The sequence below is a fragment of the Mustela nivalis genome (assembly GCF_964662115.1).
Source record: "Mustela nivalis genome assembly, chromosome: 16".
Lineage (NCBI taxonomy): Eukaryota > Metazoa > Chordata > Mammalia > Carnivora > Mustelidae > Mustela > Mustela nivalis.
The window spans coordinates 38,047,210-38,072,230 of record NC_139035.1 but is presented as its reverse complement, the minus strand read 5'-3'; the positions used below and the strand labels follow the sequence as shown (position 1 = coordinate 38,072,230).

The window sequence follows — 25,021 nt, the reverse complement described above, 5'->3', positions numbered from 1 at the left end:
GGTATAGTTCTTTTCTGCCATCTAGGATTAAGCTGTTTGAAATAATAAAAAATTAATGTTTTCATCTCTTTTCTTGATTCTAAATAATATATCCATATACATTTTTAAAGGTTTTTGGTTTTTTTGTTTGTTTTTGTTTTTGTTTCCTGTTTTTTTACAGTTACCTGCCATGGTTTGAAGTATATTACAAGCTTCTCAATACTCTGGCAGATTACTTGGCTAAGGAACTGGTAAGCTATGTTTTTTCCCCAATTTTTTCTCATGTTGTAAAATACAACATAAAGTTTACCATTTTAAGTATCTTCAAGTGTACAGTTCTGTGTCATTAAACACATTCGCCTTGTTCTGTGCCACCATCATCAGCAGCATCTCTAGAACTTTTCTATCTTCCCAAATTGAAACTCTGTGCCCCATAGAACGACTTTCCTTTCTCCTCCCCTGAGTCTCTGGCAACAGTCATTTTATTTTCTGCCTGCATGAATTTGAATGTGTACCTCATGTAAGTAGAATCATATAATACTTGTTCTTCTGTGACTAGCTTATCTCCCTTAGCAGGTTTTGGAGGTTCATCCATGCTGTCGCAAGTGCCAGAATTCCTTTCTTTTTTAAGGCTGAATAAAACTTCATTATATGTACACACCACATTTTGTTGATTTGTTCATCTATAGATGAACAGCTGGGATGCTTCTACCTTTTGGCTGTTGTGGACAGTGCTGTTAGAAACATGGGTATACAAGTATCTGTTTGAGTTGCTGTATTATATTTGAATTGCTGAGTAATATGGTAATTCTATGTTTAATTTTTTTGAAGGACTGCCATAATATTTTTCACATGGTGTCACCATTTTACTTTCCCAGCAGCAATGTACAAGGTTCTAATTTCCCCAACACCTGCTATTTTCTCTTTTGTTTTTGTTTTGTTGAATTATTATTTACATACAGTATATTAATTTCGGGTACACAGCATAATGATTTGACATTTGTGTACATTGTGAAATATTATTATAGTAACTCTAGTTAGCATCTGTCATTACTAACTATACAAAGTTACAGATGTGTGTGTGTGTGTGTGTGTGTGTTTGCATGTGTGTGATGGGAACTTTTAAGATTTACTTTCTTAATCTTTCAAATTTGCAATACAATATTGACTATAGTCACCATGCTGTACATTACATGCTCTTGACTTATTTATGTTGTAAGCGGAAGTATGTGCTTCTTGATCACTTCACCATTCCACCCATCCCCCAACCTCTTCCCCTCCAGCAACCATCAACCTAATCTGTTCTCTGTATCTATGAGTTTTATTTTGTTTTGTCTTTGTTTTGTTTTTTAAATTCCATATGTAAGTTAAATCATATGGTGTTTGTCTTGCTCTGACTTATTTTACTTAGCATAAGTGACCTCAGGGTCCATTTATGATGTCACAAATGGAGAGATTTTGTTCTTTTTATGGCTGAGTAGTTTTCCACTGTGTGTATGTGTTTGTGTGTGTACAATACCTCTATATCCATTCATCCACTGATGGACACTTGGCTCATTTCCATATCTTGGCTGTTGTAAATTATGGCACAATGGACATAGTGCATGTATCTTTTCAAATTAGTGTTCTTATGTTCTTCACACATATACCCAGAGATGGAGTTGCTGGATCACATGGCAGTTCTAGTTTTAATTTTTTAAGAACTTCCAAACTGTTTTCTTTTTTTTTTTTTTAATTTTTTTTTTTATAAACATATATTTTTATCCCCAGGGGTACAGGTCTGTGAATCACCAGGTTTACACACTTCACAGCACTCACCAAAGCACATACCCTCCCCAATATCCATAATCCCACCCCCTTCTCCCCCAAACTGTTTTCTACAGTGGCTGCACCAGTTTACATTTCTAGCAATAGTGTGCAAGGATACACATCCTTTTTCCACATCCTTGCCTATACCCGTTATTTCTTGTTCTTTTTGCAATAACCATTATGACAGGTGTGAGGTGATAACTCATTGTGCTTTTGATTTGCATTTCCCTAATGAGTAGTGATGTTGAGCATCTTTTCATGTGCCTATTGGCAGTCTGTTTGTGTTCTTTGGAAAGATGTCTATTCAGACCTTCACCCCATTTTTTAAATCAATGTTTATTTTTTTTTATTGAGTTGTATGAGTTCTTTATGTGTTTTGTATATTAAATGTATGTTGTATATTAAACCCTTATTGGATACATGATTTGTAAATATCTTTTATTCAATACATTACCTTTTAACTTTGTAGATGGTTTCTTTCACTTTGCTTTTTAGTTTGATGTAGTCTCATTTCCTTTCTTTTTTCTACCTTTCTCTTTTTCTTTTCTTTCTTTTTTTTTGCTTTTGTAGCCATGGACTCTTAAGTCAGACCCAAAATTGTCTCCAAGACCTGCATATATTTTCTTTTAGGAGTTTTATAGTTTCTGCTTTTACCTTCAAGTCTTTAACCGATTTTGAGTTAATTTTTGTGTGTGATACAAAATAGTGATCTAGTTTCATTCTTTTGCATATGACTGTCCAGTTTTCCCAGCACCATTTATTAAAAAGAATGTCCTTTATCCATAATCTTGCCTCCTTTCTCATAAATTAATTGACCGTGTATGTGTGGTCTCTTTGTTCCATCCCACTGATTTTTGTGTCTGTTTTTGTGCCAGTAGCATACTGATTTGGTTACTGTATCTTAGTAATATAGTTTGAAACCAGGAGCATGATGCCTTTAGCTTTGCTGTTCTTTCTCAAGATTCCTTTGGCTGTATAGGATCATTTGGGTTCCATACAGATTTTAGAATTATTTGTCCTAATTCTGTGAAAAAAAAATGACATTAGAATATTGATATGGATTATTTTGAATCTATAGATAAAATGGGTAAGATGGATATTTTAGTGTGGTCTTTTAATTCATAAGACCAGATTATCTTTCCATTTATAGTGTCATCTTCAGTTTCTTTCATCAGTGTCTTCTGGTTTTTAATACATAGGTCTTACACTTTCTGGGTTAAATTTTTTTCAAGGTATTTTATTCTTTTGATGCAATTATAAATGGGATTGTTTTCTTTATTTCTCTTTCTGAATAGTTCACTGTTAGTATAGAAACACAACAGATTTTTGTATATTGATTTGGTATCCTGCAACTTTGCTGATTTTTATCTGTTCTAACAGGTTTTTATTTTGGGGAGTTTTTTGATTACTCATTCAGTCTCCTTATGAGTAATCACTCTATTTAATTTTTCTATTTCTTCATGATTCAGTCTTGGAAGATTATAAATTTTTAGGAATTTATCCATTTCTTCTAAGTTGTTGAATTTGTTGGCATAACATTATTTTAGTAATCTTTTATGATCATTTGTATGTTCCTTTGGTGTGAGTTGTATCTTCTTTTATTTTTGATTTTATTTATTTGAGAACTCTCTCTTTTTTCCTTGTAAATCCAGCTAAAGGTTTGTCAAGTTTGTTTCTGTTTTTAAAAAACCAACTCTTAGTTTCACTGATCTTTTCTATTGCCTTTTGAGCCCCTGTTTCACTTATATGTTCTCTGATATTTATTATTTCCTCCCTTCTACAAAATTGGGGCTTCATTTTTCTTTTTACATTTTTTTAGGTACAAAGTTACTCTACTTGATATTTTTCATATTTCATGTGGTTTATATTACTATAAAGTTTAGAGTTTATATCACTAATATCACTAATAGAGTGATATTACATCCACTAATAGTTTATATCACTATAAAGTTTAGAATTTAAAGTTTAGAGCTATTTTACTATATCCTATAGATTTTGGTGTGTTATATTTTCATTTGTCTCAAGGTATTTTTTTAATTTCTTTTTTTTTTTTTTAATTTCATTGAGCCATTGGTTATTCAGTAGTATGTTGTCTAATCTCTATCTGTTTGTGATTTTTTCAGTTATCTTGTAATTGACATCTAGTTTTGTACAATTTTTGTTGGAAAAGATGTTTGATGTGATTTCTATTTTCTTGAATATATTGAGACTTGTTTTGTAGCCTAACATATGAAATATCCTGGAGATTGTTTCATGTACACTTGGAAAGAATGTGAATTCTACTGTTTGGGGATGGAATGTTTGTTATATATATAGCTCATCTGGTCTAATGTGTGTCTTAGGGCCAATGTTCCCTTATTGATTTCCTGTTTGGATGATCCATTCTTTGATGTAACCAGTGTATTAATGTCTTCTGCTATTATTGTATTACTGTCAATTTCAATTTATTGTATTACTGTCAATTTCTCCCTTCACAAATGTTGTATCTTCTTGCTGGATTAACCCCTTTGTCATTATGTATTGCCCATTTTTTTTTTTATTATGTTCTTTGTTTCAAAGCCTATTTTGTCTGATATAAGTATAGCTACCACACTTTCTTTCAGTTTCCTTTTTCATGAAGTATCTTTTTCTATTCCTTCATTTCCTTTCTGTGTGTATACTTACGTATGCTGTGAGTCTCTTGTAGGCAGCATATAGATGGGCATGTTTTTTTTTTTTTTTTAATTTTTAAAAATATTTAATTTATTTATTTGACAGAAACAGACACAACAAGAGAGGGAACACAGGCAGGGTAAGGGGCAGAGGGAGAGGAAGAAGCAGGCTTCCTACTGAGCAGGGAGCCTAGCCTGATGTGGGGCTCAATCCCAGGACCCTGGGATCATGACCTGGGCTGAAGGCGGACTGAGCCACCCAGGCACTCCTGTTTTTGTTTTTGTTTTTGTTTTCAATTATGTAGCCACTTAAGAGAGAATTGTAAGCAGGCTTCACACTCAGTGCATATGGAGCCTGATGGAGGGCTTGATCTCATGACCCTGAGATGATGACCTGAGACAAAATCAGGAGTCACTTAATCACTGAGCCACCATGGTGCCCCCATGTTTTATGCTTTTGATGTCAATTTTAAGTCTCTTTATTTTCTATATTCCTTAACCAACTGAGCCACCCAGGCGTCCCTATTTTCTATATTCCTTAACTAATGATTATGGTTTTAATTATTTTCACTACCATTGCCTTTTAACCTTCATATTAGCTTTATAAGTGTTTAATCTACTACCTTTACAATGTATTTACTAATGAGATTTTTACTTTCATATGTGTTCTTAATAATTATTACCCTTTCTTTTCAGCTTAGAGAAATCTCTTTAACATTTCTTTATAGGGCCAGGTTAGTGGTATTGTATTTCCTTAGCTTTTGTTTGTCTGGAAAGCTCTTTCTCTTTACTTCAAATTTGAGTGATAACCTTGTAAGGTAAAGTATTCTTGGTTGGAAGTTTGTTTTCCCTCAACACTTTGAATGTATCATGCCATTTTCTTCTGGCCTACAAAGTTTCTGCTGATAAATCTGCTGATAGCATTATGGGTGTTCCTTTGTTACAAGTTGTTTTTCTCTTGCTGCTTTTCAGACTCTCTATATTTTGATATTTTAATTATGTTTCTTGGTATGTGTCTCTTTAGGTTCATCTTGTTAAGAAGTCTCTGGGCTTCATGGGGGCACCTGGGTGGCTCAGTGGTTTAAAGCCTCTGCCTTCAGCTTGGGTCATGATTCCAGGGTCCTGGGATCAAGCCCCACATTAGGCTCTCTGCTCAGCAGGGAGCCTGCTTCCCCTTCTCTCTCTCTGCCTGCCTCTCTGCCTACTTGTAGCCTCTGTCAAATAAATAAATAAAATCTTAAAAAAAAAAAAAAGTCTCTGGGCTTCCTGAGGAAGGATGTTTTCAGGTATTATTTTTTCAAATAAGTTTCAAATTATTTTCCTGTCCCCTATAATATGGATGTTATTCTGCTTGATATTATCCACAGGTCCTTTAAAGCTATCTTTACTTTTTAAAATGATTTTTTCTTTTTGCTCATTTGTTTGGGTTAGTTCCTCTGCCTTGTCTTCTGGATCACTGATTCCAGTCTGCTGTTGAACCCCTGTAGTGTATTTTTCAGTTTAGTTCTTTTCTGTGACTTCTTTTTTTTTTTTTTTTTTTAAGATTTTATTTATTTATCAGAGAGAGAGAGGGGAGAGAGCAAGCACAGGCAGACAGAATGGCAGGCAGAGGCAGAGGGAGAAGCAGGCTCCCCGCCAAGCAAGGAGCCTGATGTGGGACTCGATCCCAGGACGCTGGGATCATGACCTGAGCCGAAGGCAGCTGCTTAACCAACTGAGCCACCCAGGGGTCCCTTTTCTGTGACTTCTATTTGATACTTTCCTGTATATATATTTTTTATCTTTTTGAAGTTTTTACTGTGTTCATCTGGTCTTCTCCCAATTTCAGTGAGCATCTTTATGACCATTGCTTTGAGCTCTTTATCAGGTAAATTATTCATCTCCATTTCTTGTAGGGTTTTTTCCCTAGAGCTTTATCTTGTTCTTTCATTTGGAATATATTTCTGTTTCCTCATTTTGGTTGGTTTCTATTCTATGCATTAGATGAAAAAGGTGTTTCTCTTATTCTTGAAAGAATGACTTTTTATTGATGAACCTTATCATACAACCCTGCCTTAGCTCATGGTTGTCTCTTGAACCTTTATGATTGTCTAAACACCCTGATTCATTATTGATAACTCCTAGTTGTTGAGATAGTCCATATCCTCTGAAAGTCCCAGAGGGAGGGATCTCTCAGCTCCTAGTTTTGGCTGGTTGGAAGCTAGATCCTCAGGCAGCAGCTTTAAAGTTATGTAAATAGTTTGTGGGACAGCAATCAGAAAGTCTGATGGTGTTCAAACCCATCAATCTGGAAAAATACCCTTTGTGACAGTGGCAAAAGTGTGGCTTCATACTTATGAAATACTTTGATAGCCTTTAGGTGTGTGGTAATCCTAAAGTATTCCTCTCAGTAGAAGTTTCAGGATAAGTAAATAGGAAGACTGTATTTCCTTCTACTGTTTCAGCCCTGAGGGTGGTAGCCTGCCAAGAACTTTCTCTTCAGCTTCGCCCTGGCTACCAGAGCCAGGTGTTCAAGGAGCATTCCCTGTGTAGGCTGTAACTTCTGCTGGCTGTGGTGGGGCTGCAGGAATGGCACAGGGCCAGGATGTGCCCACCAGCACTAGAAAGGTAGAGGGAGAAAGCAAACATGACACCTACCAGTATCTCTATTCTGGAGAGAGTTTGAATAAGCTCCTCCTCCTCTGGCAGATGCTTTAGGATTGGCAAATGAATCTCCTTCATGTAGGTCCAGGTGCTCTCCATACTGCTGCTTTTGTGCTTGGTCCTGTGGCAGGTGAGTCTGTGCACAAGTTCTTCAAGAGTAGGAACTCTATTCCCTACAACTCTTTGTTCTCCTGGACATAAGCCCTGTTGATTTTCAAAGCCAGACATTTGGGGAGCTCATTGCTCTGGTGCAGGTCTGAAGGGTTGAGGTGCCTTATATATGTCGTAAGCCCCTTGCTTATCAGGGAGAAGCTGCTTGAGATCCTTCCTGATTGTGGGTCACCACACGGTGGATGGAGTTTTGGATGAGGCCATATCTCTGCCTCTTACATTTCTCAGTGTGGTTCTTTTATTCTTTGTTGTGCAGGAGCTATTCAGCTAGTTTTCAGGTATTTTTCTGGGGGAATGATTTCATATGTAGCTGTAGATTTGCTGTATCTATAGGAGGAGATGAATTCAGGACTTACGCTGCCCTCTTGGAATGCCTCCTTGTTTTGTATTTATAACAGCCATTCTAATGGGTGTGAAGTGGTATATCATTGTGGTTTTGATTTCTATTTCTTTAATTCTTGATGTAGAGTATTTTCATGTGCTTATTGGTCATTTAGTTTTCTTCTCTGGAAAAATATCTGTTCAAATTCTTTGCCCATTTTTAAGCAAATTTTGTTGTTGGGTAGCAGTTCTATATATTATCAGATATTAATCCCTTATTAAATATATGATTTGTAGATATTTTCTTCCATTCCATAGGTTGCCTTTTTACTTTGCTAATTGTGTCCTTTTGAATTAATCAACTTTTTTAGGATGATATTTGTAAAATTTCCCCGTTAATCATTGTTTGAATTTTTTTACAAGAACTAATTTACTAAGATATGAGCTGTGCTATTTGATGTAATTTAATTCAAATAAAAGGTTTATTAAAAATTTTGTAATGATTGCCTGTTATTGTTTTCTAATTTTTAAATTCAGGGTATATTTTCCATCCTTTGTTATCTTTTTAAATTTTCATTTGAGGTGCACCTGGGTGGTTTAATTGGTTAAGTGTCAGCTTATGGTTTCAGCTCAGGTCATGATTTCCAGGTCATAAGATTGAGCCCCATGTTAGACTCCATGCTCAGTGAGGAGTGTGCCTGAAATTCTTTCTCCTCCTCCCTCTCCTTCCCCTTTGCTCCCTGCCCCCCGTTTGTACTTGTTCTCTCTCTCTCTCTCTCTCTCTAATAAATAAATAAATAAATAAATTCTTTAATAAAATAGTCTCAGTTGATACTTTATTACTCTCAAGATTGTATTTTTCTGGATTGGCCTGACATTGTTTTTCCATTGTTTCTAACTATATAATGTCTTTCTTTGATCTTTTTCATTTATCTATACCTAAAACTTTGATGTTCTTTTTTGTATTCTTAGTTTTCTCTTTTTCTGTACATTTATGGCCATTTCATACATACTCATAGCTATAAGTACCACTATATTTTGATTTTTAAGAATGTTCTTTTTGAAACCTGATTATATCATATCACTGCTTACAATCTTCTTATAGTTCCCTTTTTTCTCTTAGAATAAAATCTAAACTTGTCTGCTGCCTGACATATAAGAAGTTCCGTGATCTGGTTTCTGATATTCCTTCCTGGCTAAACTGCTTCTTTCTTACACATAATGTACTATCCAGTTATCTTGAATCATTCAGGTTTTCCAGAATTCCTATATAATTATCTTTCAAGATTATGTCACTCACTCATGATTACTGATAGAACACTCATCTTTTAAGATTCAATGTGTAAATATCTTTAAAAAACAAAACCCAAGTTCAGCACAAATACTATTCCAGATACTTCTTATTAAATAGAGTTTAAATGTATTATTATTGAATTAAGATACTCCTTTTATGCTTCTGGTGAACAGTCTCCTAATTTGGCAACCAAATTTTATTATTATATCATAATAGCAAGGTTTGCTGTTTGTCAGAAGTTCAGGTATATTTGTATGTGTGTGTGTAAATATTTCCCCCTCTACACTTGACATCCATAATTCTGTGAAGTATTCATTAGAAGGTCATTTTATACTTGAACAGTTTTATGTTGAAGCTATACAGTCATTTTCCTAGCAAAATAACTGGAAATAAAAGAATTTAAGTATAGCAATGGAAGCTTAAAACCAGAATTTTACTTTATGATTATTTCTTGTTCTTTGTTTTTATGAGTATACATTTGGAACCTGCATTAATTCCATTAGTCATGCAAATTTAGAATACTTTACTTTTAGAAACTCTTACTGTTAAGTTAATGCTTACATATCTATAATATGTCAGTCTCTCTGAGACCATCAGTAACACTGAAATATATAAAAGAAAATACTGTAAAATCCGTATAATTTTAGTTTTCTGAAAAGAGGAAATAAGAGAAACTACATTTATGTTCCTAATCAGAGGAAACTGTATCGTAGGTTCAACAGTATTAATTAAAAAACCAGAAGTAAATCTATAATTGTAATATTTTTTCTTTTTATTTTTAATCCAGTGTCACAGGCTATATAGATTGATATTTAGATTTTATAATTGAAGTTATCCTTACCTAATCAACATCAGACAAGTATAAAGATATTTTAAAAGCTAGACTTTGAAAAACCTTATGTACTCATAGGAGTTTTGTATAGACAGAGCATTAAATATCATCAGAATATTCTCTGGATATATTTCATTTCTTAATGGTCAAGAGATAAGTTCTATAGTCATTTCTTTTAAGTCATTCTAGGGAGAATTCCAAATAGGCAGTTTTGAGCACACAGTTCACAAACACTTACAGAAATTGGAATTATTAAGGTTTGTTAGTTAATTTATAAGACAAATTATGAGAAGTTATAAGTCTCATATCCAAATTCCTTAATATTAATTATTACCATTTTTGAACAATTGTCTCTGGTATATTGTCCACACTTAAATATTTTAAGAATAAAAATCATGTGTATAAAAAGCTACCTTTATATATTTATTATTGGGTTTATATGCATAACTTGGAAAAAGTGAGCATGCATATCAAGATACATTATTATTTTACATATTCAGGGAAGTAGATGTGTTATATCTTCTATTTAATTCCATTTATTGTGAGTCAAGTAGTGACTGGTAGCTCTTTAGAAATGAACTATGTAGAATAACCTGTATGTTATATTTTAGTACAATGATCATACTAAACTGTATCTATTCCTTAAAAATTAAGTTTAAGATTTTAAAATTAAAATGGAAAATGGAAGCATTCAGTGATCTGATAAAAAGTTGTTGTTTTTATTCAATCCCATTGTTCTTGAATTTAATGATTTAAATGATTTCCTCTATAGATAGCATTAGCGTATTTTATAATAATGAAGTTTTGCCAAATAGAGATTTGTACTCAGTAGAAATATTGCTGTTATGCTTTTTGGATAAAGATATTTGATTATCTTTTTCATATTTATTAAATTTAAATATTTCAATTTCTGTTATTTGAAACATTCTTGAGGAAAGCAGTTGTCTAATCTGAACTTGTCTAATCTGAAAAGGCATAGTGCATGATTTATCAAGTAGTTTTAATTATATCACTTAGTATATAATTCATTTATAAAATGTACTTTTTCATTTTACTCTAGGAAAATGATTTGAATGAAACTCTCAAATCACTCTATAGTCACCCAGTACCAAAGGCAAACACTCCTGTCAGTTTGAGTGTGGTAAGTATTGAGTTATTAATTGATTTTTTTTTTTTTGTCATAGCACTTTGTCATTTAAGAACACATACAACTTCAGCCAACTCTGCTACCAGGGATATGTCAGTGCTAGTAACATTACTGTAGGATGATAGTGGGACTTTTTGCCATGCTTCAACTATCATATTTTAGATGTATATTTTTATAGATCGTGAATCACAGATTTTTAAAATTTACAGTAGCAGTAACCAAATCTATGAGAATATTTTGTAAGGAATATTGATTTTCAGGTGGTAAACTTTATCCTTAATAAGGAAACACACACGCATGTACACACACATGCACAATACCCTTCCTAAAATGAAAACAGTACATAATAAGAATTGAAAGTTTAGCATATAACTAATTATATGATAAAAATTGTGGGCTAAAGTTTCTTCTTTCCCTACACTGTGATCCATTTTCCCTTATAAATACCAAACACGGGGCCCCTGGGTGGCTCAAGTGGGTTAAATCCTCTGCCTTTGGCTTAGGTCATAATCCCAGATCTCCATAGAGCCTGATGGTGGGATCTAGCCCCACATCGGCTCTCTTCTCAGCAGGGAGCCTGTTTCCTCCTCTTTCTCTGCCTGCCTCTGTCTGCCAAATAAATAAATAAAATCTTAAAAAAAAAAAAAACCACCAAACACTGAAAATATGGTTGAAGTTTGTCAAACAGTAAGCCTGTGGTGGTATAGATTACTTACTGCCAAGAGTTTTAATGTGCACATTAGTATTTTGGAAGATTTTGTAAATGTTCAAAGTTAATGATCACATATGTGGATATTTTCATTAATAGTCAACATACCAAATAAAATGTTAAAATTTATTTATATTCATTTTAATTCTTCCAATGTAGTGGTAAATTGTGCCACTTATAAGGAAGAAAAAATATATAATGATGCAAGAAAAATTGAAAGAAAAAGTAAATTGAAGTATATGTAATCATATTCACATGTCTTTTGCTTTTTTGCACAATAAAGAAATTGTTACTTTCATTATATTCTTTGGTAATAACTTTCTTTTGCTTAAATTTTTCCTATAATTTTGCTTAATAATAGTATTCTCTGACATTGTTCTGTTCTATTTTTACTGTCAGCACCCTGGTTCAGATGCTTAGCACTTTAAATAGTTCTTACTTTAGAGTCTCTCTTTCTAATCCTTTCTACAAAACTCTTATCAGATTAAACTTCCTTAAACTATATAAAGTTTCTTTCTGAAACCTAAAAGCTCCCCATTTTCTGTAGAATTTGTCCAGAATTTGTCTTTCCAGCAGGCTTTCATGACCACACACTACTTAGCCTCATTCTACCTTTTCATTTTTCTGTCTCTCTCTCTTTTTTTTTTTTTTCTAAGTTGATTCTCTACTCTGGTCACATTGTTCTGTTCATCTTCTTGAATGAACATCGTGTTTTCTCACTTGTACATCTTCCTTTTTTACTAAAGCCTCTTTGTAGACTATCCATCTTTAGTCTAGAACTAGCTCACTTCCCACTTTGTGAAACTTTCCTGTGTCGTTAACAGCATAAATTGTTCTTTTTTCCCCAGGATCTCTGTACCTTTATGTCTGCACCCTCTTTTTGAACACTGCCAAAGTGGAAATATTTAATAGTCATTTGGAGATTGCACACTGGAAATCTAAGGATAACGTGAAATTTTTAACCCAGATATAGCAGTCATCTGCAGAAATAGTTGTAAGAATACTTGAGCTATTTAAAGGACAGAATATAGAGAGAATAAAGCAGAGGCTGATGTCTAATTGCCAAAATACAATATAGAAGAAGGAAGGAGGTCAAGTGAAAGAATTATAAGAAGGAAGTTAAGGAAGTTAAGGAGAAACTCAGATTTGTAGGTCACTAAACCCAAAAGAGTGCAAGGTTAGTGGTTAGTGGAATGAAGTAGAAAGGTCAAGGAAAAACATCAAGATCAAAGAAAAGGTCTAGATTATCAAAAATAAGTGTCATTCTTTGAAGGAGTTGTATTTATAAAATGATTCTAACACTTTGTTATAGGGTAAAGGAAATATAGGTACTAAGATAATAGAGGGTGGCTATCCTAGATCGTTAATAGAGTTTGAGTGCTATAAATTCTGTAAGACTGATGATTCATAGACCTGTATCCCTGAAACAAACAATACATTATATGTAAATAAATAAATAATATCTTTTTAAAAAGTGTGTTGGTTTTAAATTGGAGTGTCATTTGTTCTGGAGTAAATAAATATCTTCTAAAAATACATTTCAAAAATACTGGATATTGAAATACTTCACCTTTATTAGTAAGAGTCATATATCAAAAACTATTAGATCTCTTAGTATCTAAGAATAGAAGATACTGGTTTAAGTCATGGTCACTAAATGTGTGATGTTAGCAAAAAGTTAATATCTTGTGATGATTATTTTTCTTCATATGAGAAATTGAGTGAGTCCATTTTTGAGAAACTTGTTTGGGGAATTGTGTGAAATGATATATCTAGATATACTATGAAAAGCTATCCTAACATTAGTTGTTAATGAATTGAAATTTTATTTCATTTGGATAACATATTTTGTACCATAGCTGAAATAATCTTGTTTAGGGAATTTGAGTGACTGTGTTCTATTCTATGTATTCATTTCTATAATTTAAGCCTTTTTGTAAGCTTTTGAGTCAATGTCTATGGTCGCTTTCAAATCTTGTACACCTTTTCTCAATAGAGTATCTAAAGAATTGGCAGATTCAGCTGGTTGATAAAATATTGTCTTAAATTCGTGTAAAGTCCTAAATTCGTGTAAAATCCATTTAGTAATTTCATTTGATTTCAGCTAGAGCTTACCAAAGTGCTATGTCTAGTGCTGTGCTGTTCCAGACTGGCAGAGTTGGGATCCAGAAACATTGTCCTCAGCTACTTGTTGAGGTTTTAGTTTTATGATGCCCAGTAACGATTGATGATCCTAGGAATTATTGTTCTTCCACAAAGTGGAAAGAAAATTTTGTTTGCACAATTTGTGATAGAAAAATGTGAGAAGCCTTGGGAAACTACTCTACTTTCTTATAATACCATATTTTGTGAATGCTCCAACACATGAATTTTTCAAGGCTTGACATTGAAACTATAAGAATATCACAGAGATCGTATAAAAAGTTAATATTTAATGTAAATGCTTACTTTGAAAGTACATTTCAAATTCACTAAATATCCACAGCATTTTCTACTCTCTTTTGAAAATGAAAATACTTTCTTTGAGATTTTTCTAGCATAAAATTAGCAAAACAGCATTTAAAATAGCATTTATAATTATAGTTGGATACTGTGGATAATGTAACTACATGAATTTGTCTCAGGTACACAGCAAATTGTGTAAACTTCCCCCATGAAAGTAAAATATTCATTTTTTCTCTCATATATTATAAGAACCAAGAGATATTTATTGCCAGTGAGCAAGTTCTGAAAGATCAGCCCTTCCTAGTACCGGTGAGTTAAAAGGTCATTGGCTTCTAAAAATCACTATTAAATTGAGAAAATAATTACTTCTTTCACTGTGTTTTTAAGATTCACTCCAGTCCTTTGGGAAATGGTTAATTTGTCTCTTTTAAGAAAATTAATCATTTGGAGTATATTTTCTGTTTATACTATCTTTTAGAGCATAGTTTTATGAAATATAGTACTATTAAAAACCCCTCCAAATAAAGTAGTTAATAGAGACCAAATCTATGCATATTCTCCATTGTCAGTAGTAGTAATGTTAACGTGCATTCACAGCATGAGATTTCTGTCACATTTTTTGTCACAAGGTCTCAGGAGACCTAGTGATTTATCTCATATTGTTCTTCTACTCTGGAAAATTATACATTATGACTGTGCTAACTAGCCTGTTCTGACTGGTTAATTGTGCTAGAATGTTTCTTTTACAGTTTTTAACTATAAGACAGTATTAAGTATGTCCTTATGTGGTTAAGATAGGAAAATAATTTTGGAGATTAATATGAACAGAAAATAAAACAATTCTGGTGATTTAGTTTTACTGACTCTGGGTGGTAAAATTTGGGAACATGAATGGGGAACATGAAGACATACACAATATGCTTTTTATATAAATAGATCTATGAACTGTTATATTGCTTTGAATATTATAGAAGGTAATTACTGTTCAGTGGGCGTATGAGGGTCATAATTTGAGATAATTACATTTTTAAAAGGTTTTAAATATTTAAAAATTATGTCCTATTGCTGCTTTCTGAATAATATAGTAGCTGATCTGTACCAGAAGATTTTGTTGTGACTTATCACAGACACTCTGGAATCTATGGCAAACCTCATTATTTTCCAGTCTCCCTATATGTATTTATATGTATATGTGTGTATTATATATCTTTATCTATATATTTTTCAGTAACATACTTTTTGTCTTAAACTTTTCCCATGATTATTATTTTCAGTTTTAAAGTTGAATGTTTTTAACCAACACTTAACTCTTTGTCTGAGGTTATTATTCAATACCATGTTATTTAAGAATCTTTCAAATTCAGCAAATCCTGAATGTTAATCCTTGGCATTTATTAATTTAGTTGATGTATCTTTTCTTATTTTTTTCAAATTATATATATTGCTACAAAATTTTAATTCTGCTTTTCTTACGTGATTTATTTCTATTTATTAGCATTCCTACTTCATTGCCCCAGATGTAACTGGACTCCCAACAATTCCTGAGAGTGTAAGTTTTCTGTTTTCTGTACTTTTTAATGCTACTCATATTATGAATTATATTCATTTTTGTCTCAGTGCCTAAAGATTTCTGTATAGAGAAATAGAATACATTGTAATTACCTGTTTTGTTAGAAATAAGAAATAGGAATAGTATTGTTACCTCTTTTTCTTCTTGATGTGTCTGTTGTTTTACTCCCTTCTTAATATCGGTTGTAGGTAAGGAAAATTTTATGAGAAAAACTGTTTCTACCATTTGAGATAGTTCAGTAGGATCATACACACACACACACACACACACACACACACACACACACGCATATTAGGTCCTGAGCTCCCCGGGATGAGGTAGAGGAAATATCTCAGATGACTCTACTTGGTAGGGGATAAATACTGGCAATGGGAAATATTTTTATACACATAATTACTTTAGTGAAGTGACTGTAGCATTTTAGATTACTTGCATAACTCCATGAAAATCATAATGTCCTATACTTGATTTCTTTTTTTAAAGATTTTATTTATTTATTTGACACAGAGAGAGTGGGAGAGAGCAAGCACAAGCAGGCGGAATGGCAGGCAGGGGAGAAGCACGCTTCCCAGTGAGCAGGGAGCCCAATAATGGGACTTGATCCTGGGATGCTGGGATCATGACCTGAGCTGGAGGCAGACACTTAACTGACTGAGTCACCCAGGTGCCCCCTGTACTTGATTTCTTGATTTTGATTTACATGATATATATTTTGTAGGACTTGAGGGGTACTACAAGAAATTATAAAAATTACTAAAGTTTGTATTTTATTTAAAGTCCTAATTGTAGCCATATTAGAAATAGTTTCAGTGTTTTAATAGTTTTTATAAATTAATATTCTGTGGAAAAATTTACATGGAAAGTAGAAGTGACAAATAGGGTTTTGGTTGCTGTGCGAAAAGGAAATTTTCTCTTAAATAATTTTTTTCAACTTCTCTTGGAAAGATACAATGGATCAATAGAAAGAATTCAATAAAAAGTGAAAGAAACATCAATAGGAAAAAATAAATTTCCAGAAATAGTTATTTTTTTCAGAACTTTACTGTTCTTCCCAAAATGTTTTCAAACCTACTAAGTGTTTGGTTTCCAAAAGTGCATGGGTGATGAGTGCATGAAGTCTGGAGAGATAATTGTAAATTTTCCAATATCAAACCAAGACTGTGGTGTTTTTAGTACAGGCGAGTCCATATAACTCATATGAAAAGACTAGATGAGACTGTTTTTAATGTGGGCCTGATATAGATTATCCACACAGCATTCTGTGTTGAGAAATACTTATCCATCTAGAAATTATTTTTCTTTGAGACTATAGGAAAATACCAAGGTTGAATGCCATAAAAGTAATCCATATGAAGAACTGAATTGGAAAGTGAGATAGACCTCAGATATAGAAAACAGTAAATGAATTTCTCCCCACTAAATTCAACATCACTCACTGATACTACAGATTCTGTGATATACCCTGCCATTACAAATTTGTCCTGGTAAAGTTTCTGCCTTCTGGAAATCAAATAAACTATTTATTGGATTTCTTGTTTTCTTGCCCAATGAAAAGTTTTCACCTTCTAGGTCATAGTCTACTTGATACTACAGTTTCATTTTATTATCATATCTTATTCAGTCTCTTCTTTACTTTATAACCCTCCAGTATGCTTATGTTTGAGTACAGAAAGTTAAAAATAAGTAAGAAGGAGAACTTCTAAAAGTCAAAGTTAATGTAGCTTATCCCAATTTTGACCTTATGTGGGGAAAATAAAGTCTTAAATCAAGAAAATTAGCTAAGCTAACATCAAAATGTATTTGGTTATAGGAGCATAGAATAGGTCTGACATGGGATATAAACAAGGAGTTTTCCTTAATAAAGGAACAAAGATCTGCTTTATGAATCCATCTCATCCTTGGGGTGCCTTGTACATAATATGTACTATCAGGCAGTGATGTTGCCTACTGAGTGACTGGCAAACATAAAAAGACTCTGGAATAGCATTTCTCCAAGTTCAGTGTATATAAGAATTATCAGGAATTATTTTTAAAAAGTAAAAGATACTTGGAGCCACACTCTGAACATTACAATTCAGCAAGTGTACAGCTGGGGCCCGGAAATCAGCTTCTTTTATAAGTACTTGGGGGAGGGGAGAGTGGAAAATGTGTGATCTTCTGATTACCTTCTGAGAAATGTTTTCCTGGGGTAGGATTATGTTTCAAATAATAATAGAATGTTATGTGCTTCATGTGGCAGCAGAATAGTATTAAATTTAATTATTTTAATGAATACCATCTTTAATAATAACATCCTTTTGAACTTTAAGAGTTGTTGGTAAATGTATAAAATATTTTCCTTCATAATCACCATGAGCTCCAACTTACACGATGACTTTTCAATTGTACAGAGAAATCTTACAGAATATTTTGTTGCCGTGGATGTGAATAACATGCTGCAGCTGTATGCCAGCATGTTACATGAGAGACGCATCATTATTACCTCTAGCAAATTAAGCACTGTAAGTACTTCACACTTCTCCTTTTAAGTAGAACATATTGAGCATTTCACAAAAAGACCCACGAACCTCCGCAGACTTAGAAATATTCTATGTGTACTTATGAGACAATATCTACATACTTTTTTGATATATGGTTTTAATCTGGCTCTTGAAGTACAAAAGTCTGATTTATAGAAAGCCTTCTCAGATGCATTAAGTCAGGTTAATTATTTTTTCTTATCAGGAGATGAGAGTTGGGTTTTTTTTTTTCTTTTTAACTCTCCAGAGTTCATTTTAGTGCCTTCTACCATATAAAGAATTCTTAAGAGCTATTATGAGATCTTTATTATTCACTTGTGGCTTTTTCCATTGGAGCTACTTGAAAGAAATCAAGGGGCCATGATAATAGCTGCTATCCTAACCTGGTAATAGGTAGATTCATCTTTGTTGCCAAGTAGTGGTTTGGGAGTAGCTTCTATAATAGTTCTGATTTGGAGGAGCTCTTCAGGCTGATAATAACTTAAAAGTCAAAGTAGCATTCTTTTTTTTTTAAATCACAGGTTTTATGCTACTTGCTGAAATGTTCTTTTGGAAGGTCTTCATTACTGTGGTAAAGGCAATGAGAATAGGAGTTTTCTTGGGTCATAGAAAAATATTCAAGAGTATTTTGCTAGGTTTCCTAACCTTTTTTCTATTGTAAACATTAAAATTTTAGTATTTTGACTTAAAAATCTTTAATATAAATTTAAACATAATTTTTAGTAATGTATCAGGTATTTATTAAAACATGTAATGTTCCATAAATTTCCTTTCTTGCAAATTTGGTTAATTGATAAGAATAAGGTAATTTTTTTGGTTTGTTCCCCCATAATGAAAATGTAAACCTCATTGCATGAAGTTTAGTACGTTAGCAGCAGTTTCAGGAGTCCTGTGGGATATCTATTTAGTCTTTAACAATGAGAAGTGGAGGGTGCCTGGGTGATTCAGTCAAATGTCTGCCTTTAGCTCAGGTCATGATCCCAGGGTGCTGGGATCAAGCCCCGCAACTGGCTCCCTGCTTGGCGAGGAGCCTGCTTTTCTCTCTTCCTCTGTCTGCTGCTCCCCCTACTTGTGCTCTCTTCTCTGTGTCAAAATAAATAAAATCGTAAAAAAAAAAAAAAAAAACAACAAAAAACACAATGAGCAGTGTATTTTTCAACAGGTTAAATGGCCACCCCAGGGCCAAACAGCTAGTTAGGTACAGGTAGTGTGAAACTGGGTGTCCTGATTCTAATTTGGGATTATTTCCATTACTCTACATTTGAAAAAATATGCTTTGAGATTTTGAATTATAATATTCATATGCCCACTTTTCCAAAAATATTGAAAATATATTATTTTATGTATGAAAAACACATTATATGCATTTAAACATGTGATGTAGTATAATCATAGAATAAGCACAAAGTAGTGACACAGTTAATTTGCGCTTTCTTAAAATGATACTGAGAAATTGAATCTGAGTCATTTGGTACTTTTTATATATTTGCTTTTCTGCTATTTTTTTAAAAAAGATTTTTATTTATTTGACAGAGAGAGACAGTGAGAGAGGGAACACAAGCAGGGGGAATAGTAGGGGAGAAGCAGGCCTCCCGTTGAGCAAGGAGCCCTATTTGGGGCTTGATCCCAGAACCCTGGGATCATAACCTGAGCCAAAGGCAGACGCCCAACAACTTAGCCACCAGGCACCCATTTTCTGCTGTTTTTAATTTGCCATTGAAGCAAAACCATTCTTCTCCCCATTCTCTTCCTCCTATTTTTAAAACATTATTTTTTCAAGATTATAAATAATATTTCTATACGGTTATTGTCCTGAAGATTAAAAAGATTGTACGAACTGTCTCAGAGGCCTAGGAACTAAATCTTGTCATGAGACCTGCTATATGCTAGGCGCTTTCTAGGCACTAAGGATCCAGCAGTAAGCAAAGCTCAAACACTCTAGGAGCTTATATTGGACTAATGAAACAAAGAAATGAATGAATAAAAGTAGCTGTTACATCTTCTGGTGGTGAGTGCCTAGGGGTAAGTGATAAAGCGAGTGTGTGTGCAGGATGAAGGGTGTGAGGGGCGGGTTTCAGTTTATGTAGAGTGGTCATGGGAAGCTGCTTGAATGGGGTAGTACTGAGCAGAGACCTGAATAATAAAGTGCGGGAGTGAGCTATGGGAATGAATGCACACGCTGCCCTATTTACAAAAACATTTGAAATCAATCTGAGCATATGACTATTGTAAAGGACTGGTGTTCTCTTTATTGCAATTTATAAAGACCTCTTAATAGCTCAGTAACCTCTCTCTGACTCAGTTTCTTCCCATGTAAACTGGGAGAATGGGAGTAACACAAGCTTAATCTCATAGGGCTATAAAGATTGAGTAGATCTATCTCTGTCTCTATAGTTATATAAACACATATGTATATATATACATGTGTATAATGCACATATATATATTGTGCTTAGAACTGTATCTGCATAACATTCAATGATTCAGTGATTATTAGCTATAATTTTGTAAGACTAGATCTGCACTTTAGAGTAAAAATTAACATGCCTACTGCCCTTTAATTTCATTTGAGTTAAATAATAAAATTATTTTAATAAAGGCTTGGAATTATTCAGGGAGTTGTTTTTATGTTTAAGGTGAACTTTTTCTGCCAATCGTTTGAAAATTCATAGAAACTTGATGGTGATGTCACTTATACGTTACCATCTTTGTTTTGGTTCATTCCTGGGGACGGTAGGACTGATAAAAGAAACATAATTCAAGCTTGCTTTCAGGATCTCCTTACCCTTGCTATGTGGGAGAAGCTGTTTTACTTGAATCTATCTTGAAAAATTCATGTGTATGTATATATCTTCCGTAAATTCCATGCATAGTAACATTTAAGGTCAAACACTAGTACTATAACATAAATTAGAAATAAGCTATTTTTTAGGAAGAATTCAGTGAAATGTCTGAAACAACCAAGGAAGGAATAGTTAAAGTGTTAATGAATTGACTTGCTTTTAAGCATTTTACATTCTTATTTTATATACTGTGAAGACAATGCTGTATTTAGTAATAATACAACAGATTTTACCTATTTTTCATATTTTGAATTTATAGCCAAAATTTTAACAATTAGAAGAACATATATAGCTTAAGGTGTCTTTACATTTATAATTTTATTATGATTTTAAGAATTTTGTATGTATGAGTTTACTCTTCAACACCATAATTTGTTAGAATCATAGTTGTCAACCGTATAGCTTGCTGGGTATTTCAGTGATGATACAATGATAGAGAATCAGATTGCTTTAAGGTCCCTTTCCTTAGGTACCATTTGTAGTTAAAATTAGAATTTGTAATTTAGAGAGGTAAACTTTAAAATAAAAAAATAATTTTGAGATATGTTAGCAAAACTATCAAGAATAATGATATGTTTAAATTTTTCATGAATTCCCTCCATATTAAAGTGTGGTATTTTTTATTTGTTTTTTTTTTAAGTCTTTATGTAAATTCCAGTTAGTTAACATACAGTGTAATATTAGTCTCAGGTGTAGAATTTAGTGATTTGTCAGTTACATGTGCCACTTGGTGCTTATCACAGGTACCCTCCTTAATGCCCATCACATTTTTATCCCACCCACTCCCTAAAGTGTGGTGTTTTGTTAGGACCCATTATTACATTGTGTTTTATTTAAATTTAATGAATTGGGACATAAACAAGTTAGTGTTTATTCTATTGATATATACACTATCAAGTTCACACAGAAGCGTTCCTGTAACCCTGAACAAGAACACTGATTTTATACATGCTGTAGGCAGGCCCTAGATGTTTAAGCCCCAAGTGCATCTCTGGTAGACTAGCAGAACATCATACCAAAGTCTCATGTATTCAAAGCAAAGGAATAAATCATGATATTACAAGAGTATATTAGTTGACTTATTGCTGTTTTGTGACCAGAGGTAGAGAACATTGCTGTTTAAAGTCATGTCATTGGTTCTCAAATCAGTCAGGCATGAAGTCTTGTCATATGCCTCTATAATTGTACCTCACCAGACTTTCTTTAACTAGTCAGCTGGGGCTGTGCATTTTGTCTCAAACACCCGGCTGGCCAGCATCTGACAGGAGCTTTCTCATCATCCTGTCAGTAATATGTTAACTAGAGTGTATCTTTGTGGCCTGTAGAAGCAGGTGGAAGAGATGCTTCTCTTTAAAGCAGATGTCTAAATGTTAGCTACTATTTTGACCAATATTTAGCTGGTAAATATCACCCTCTTAAAGTCTATAAGCACATTAGTTACAGAGATTGGACTGTAGAGTACATGTTCTTTCTGGAATAATTAGAACAAGCAATATGCTCTGAGTACTGGAATTGTGTTAATAAACTGTAATTTCTTCTTTTGTTATAGTTGCCCCCAGGCATTTAAGCATATGCTTTTCTCTCCTTCTCTCATTAATTCCATCAAGGGCATATGCAAAAAGAAATCTTGTGGTCTCTGGAAAATCGGCTATTAAAATGTAGATTTTATAGGTTTAGACTGAAGGGGAATCTAGAGGATTTTAACCTCTCCATCTGCGTTTTACATATTCTTGATTTGTCTTTTAATGGTGCCACCTGTATCAGCATTTATTCTGAAACCTGAAGCACAGAGAATCTTCTTGCAGATTAAGAATTGAACAGTTGGTGAGAGAACAAAGATTACCCAGGTCTACTTCCTACTTAAGACTATTGAAGTGTGCTTGTGCCCCTTGTGTTTTTAAAGCTGCAGCACAGTGGTGCAGTTAAAAATTGCTATTTTAAAGCTGCAGCACAGTGGTGCAGTTAAAAATTGCTATGAAGACCTTTCAGAGAGAGATTCTAGGAAAAATTTTTAGATTTTTAAATTCTTCCCAAAGCCCATAGCAACCAATTATGTCAGCTGAAACTACAGATAAGAATTCTCTTTACCAGTGTATTATTTGACATGTATACCATTCTTCTGAACATTGTATTTTCATTGGGTGCTAAATGAATGTGACTGGAGTGTGGAAATAGGACTGTTGTGGTTGTCCGGTGGCACCGTGTTGGAAGATATGTATGCAGGTCAGTCAGAGGAAACCTCTAAGCAGGAGAACTGGAGGTTGTGTATCTTCCAGCTCCTGTGGTAATAGGCATGCTGTTCTTCACAGAAACAAGCATGTATTTCTGTTCTAAGGTTTAGTCGACTTGTCCCCTAAAAGTAAACAATTGGCTTTTAATTTAAATATCTGTTTTTAATGTAACAGTTGTGTTCTTATCTAAGGGACATATTGTCAATCACTATGTTCTCCGAGTTTTGTTCCTACAACGACAAACAACCTCAAGATTTTAGTTTACTGTAGTATTTTCTATCTGAAATGACTGAATTTTGTGCTGTTCATGATTCTCAGTCTTAAGTATAGGAAAAGTTTTATATATATATTGTTTGTTTCCTTAGTAAAACTACTGAGAGCAATTGGTTTATTTTTAAATGTACCTTCTATATTTATGTTTATGCACAGTATATTTGTGTGTGTGTGTGTGTGTTTATGTTTTGTATTTTGCATTTTATAGTTAGGCAAGTTTTTCTATTCTGATGAAATGTCCTAGATTATATTCCCTTATCCTGCAGTGGGACTGATTTGGGGATTTACCCCTCCATCTCATCTTTTTCCCCCACCTACCTCCTTGGTCCTTTCTTCTTTGACCCCTGTTCTTCATTCCATTGCCCATTGCCTTAGTTCAGGCAGTTGTCACTTCCCACAAATACTATTTTCAGATTATGAGTTATGAACGTGTTAGCATTTTCTCCATTTACATAAAAGGATGGTGATGACGAAAGGAGTAGTTATAGGTACGAATTATATAGTGCATTCTATGACCTAGTTGTTCTTTAACTTAATCATCACTTACTATAAACTCAGGGAAGGAACCTTATTTGATTCATTCACTACAGTAAACCTTACCTCTTAGGATAGTGCTGATACCTAGTAGGTTTCTAACAATAATTTTTTGAGTCCGTGCCTGAAGCTGCACTTTTTTGGGTCTTCCTCTCATATGTTTAGAATGCTCCCATCTTCATTCCTCTGAATGTTTCCCAGAATCTGGTTTGCTCTTTAAAGTTCTAGTTTCTGTCGGTAACTTCTGTTTATCTTTCACCCCAGAACTACTGTAGTACTTACCACATACTTTCTCTTAAGTTAGAATTATAAGTAAATTTGTTGAACTCTGGTATGAGATATTTATCTCTTTAAAGGTTAGAATCATGGTTTGTGTCTGTTGTGTGTGTGTATATATGTGAGTGTATTTTTAAATGGATTTAATCTTTTAAATTGTGGATAACAGAAAAAGGTTTAAAATAAAATTTTTTATTAATTATGAAATATGAAGTGTCCATCTGATACTAAAAATGCCAGAGTAGAATTCTGTCTTTTTGACAAGTAAAAAATGTTTCTGATTGTTCCTATGACAACTTGGCTCTTTAAATAATAGTAATAAGAAAGATTTCATAGATTCTGAAATCTATGAAGTTAGTTAGAGGCTAACTTGTAAGTTAGAGGCTAATCTCCATGTAGGCTTTGTCTTTTATTTTTTATTTTTTATTTTTTTTTTAAAGATTTTATTTACTTATCAGAGAGAGAGGGCGAGAGAGCAAGCACAGGCAGACAGAATGGCAGGCAGAGGCAGAGGGAGAAGCAGGCTCCCTGCTGAGCAAGGAGCCCGATGTGGGACTCGATCCCAGGACGCTGGGATCATGACCTGAGCCGAAGGCAGCTGCTTAACTAACTGAGCCACCCAGGCGTCCCAGGCTTTGTCTTTTAAAAGAAGATTTGTGTTTAGCCATTTTCTACTAGAATCTTTTAATTTTTTAGAAAGTCTTTGTCTAAATGGTAATTTTTTAGGGAAAAACTTAATACATCTTGATCTCTTTTCAGCTTTATTAGTTTCTC

The 25,021-nt window shown here is 33.5% G+C and overlaps 1 protein-coding gene across 11 annotated transcripts in view; it reads left to right on the top strand.

Annotated features, from left to right (window-relative positions):
* Positions 1-25,021, top strand: part of DENND1B (DENN domain containing 1B) — a 263,126-nt gene that overhangs the window by 114,696 nt on the left and 123,409 nt on the right. For 4 of the 11 annotated variants that reach the window (XM_082701924.1, XM_082701930.1, XM_082701931.1 and 1 more), the window contains exons 6-10: positions 161-230; positions 10,761-10,841; positions 14,251-14,310; positions 15,497-15,550; positions 17,962-18,072. In XM_082701924.1, the coding sequence (XP_082558050.1) occupies positions 161-230; positions 10,761-10,841; positions 14,251-14,310; positions 15,497-15,550; positions 17,962-18,072 (376 nt within the window). The remainder of the gene's footprint in view (positions 1-160; positions 231-10,760; positions 10,842-14,250; positions 14,311-15,496; positions 15,551-17,961; positions 18,073-25,021) is intronic. The other 7 variants (XM_082701927.1, XM_082701933.1, XM_082701932.1 and 4 more) reach the window with 3 other exon arrangements.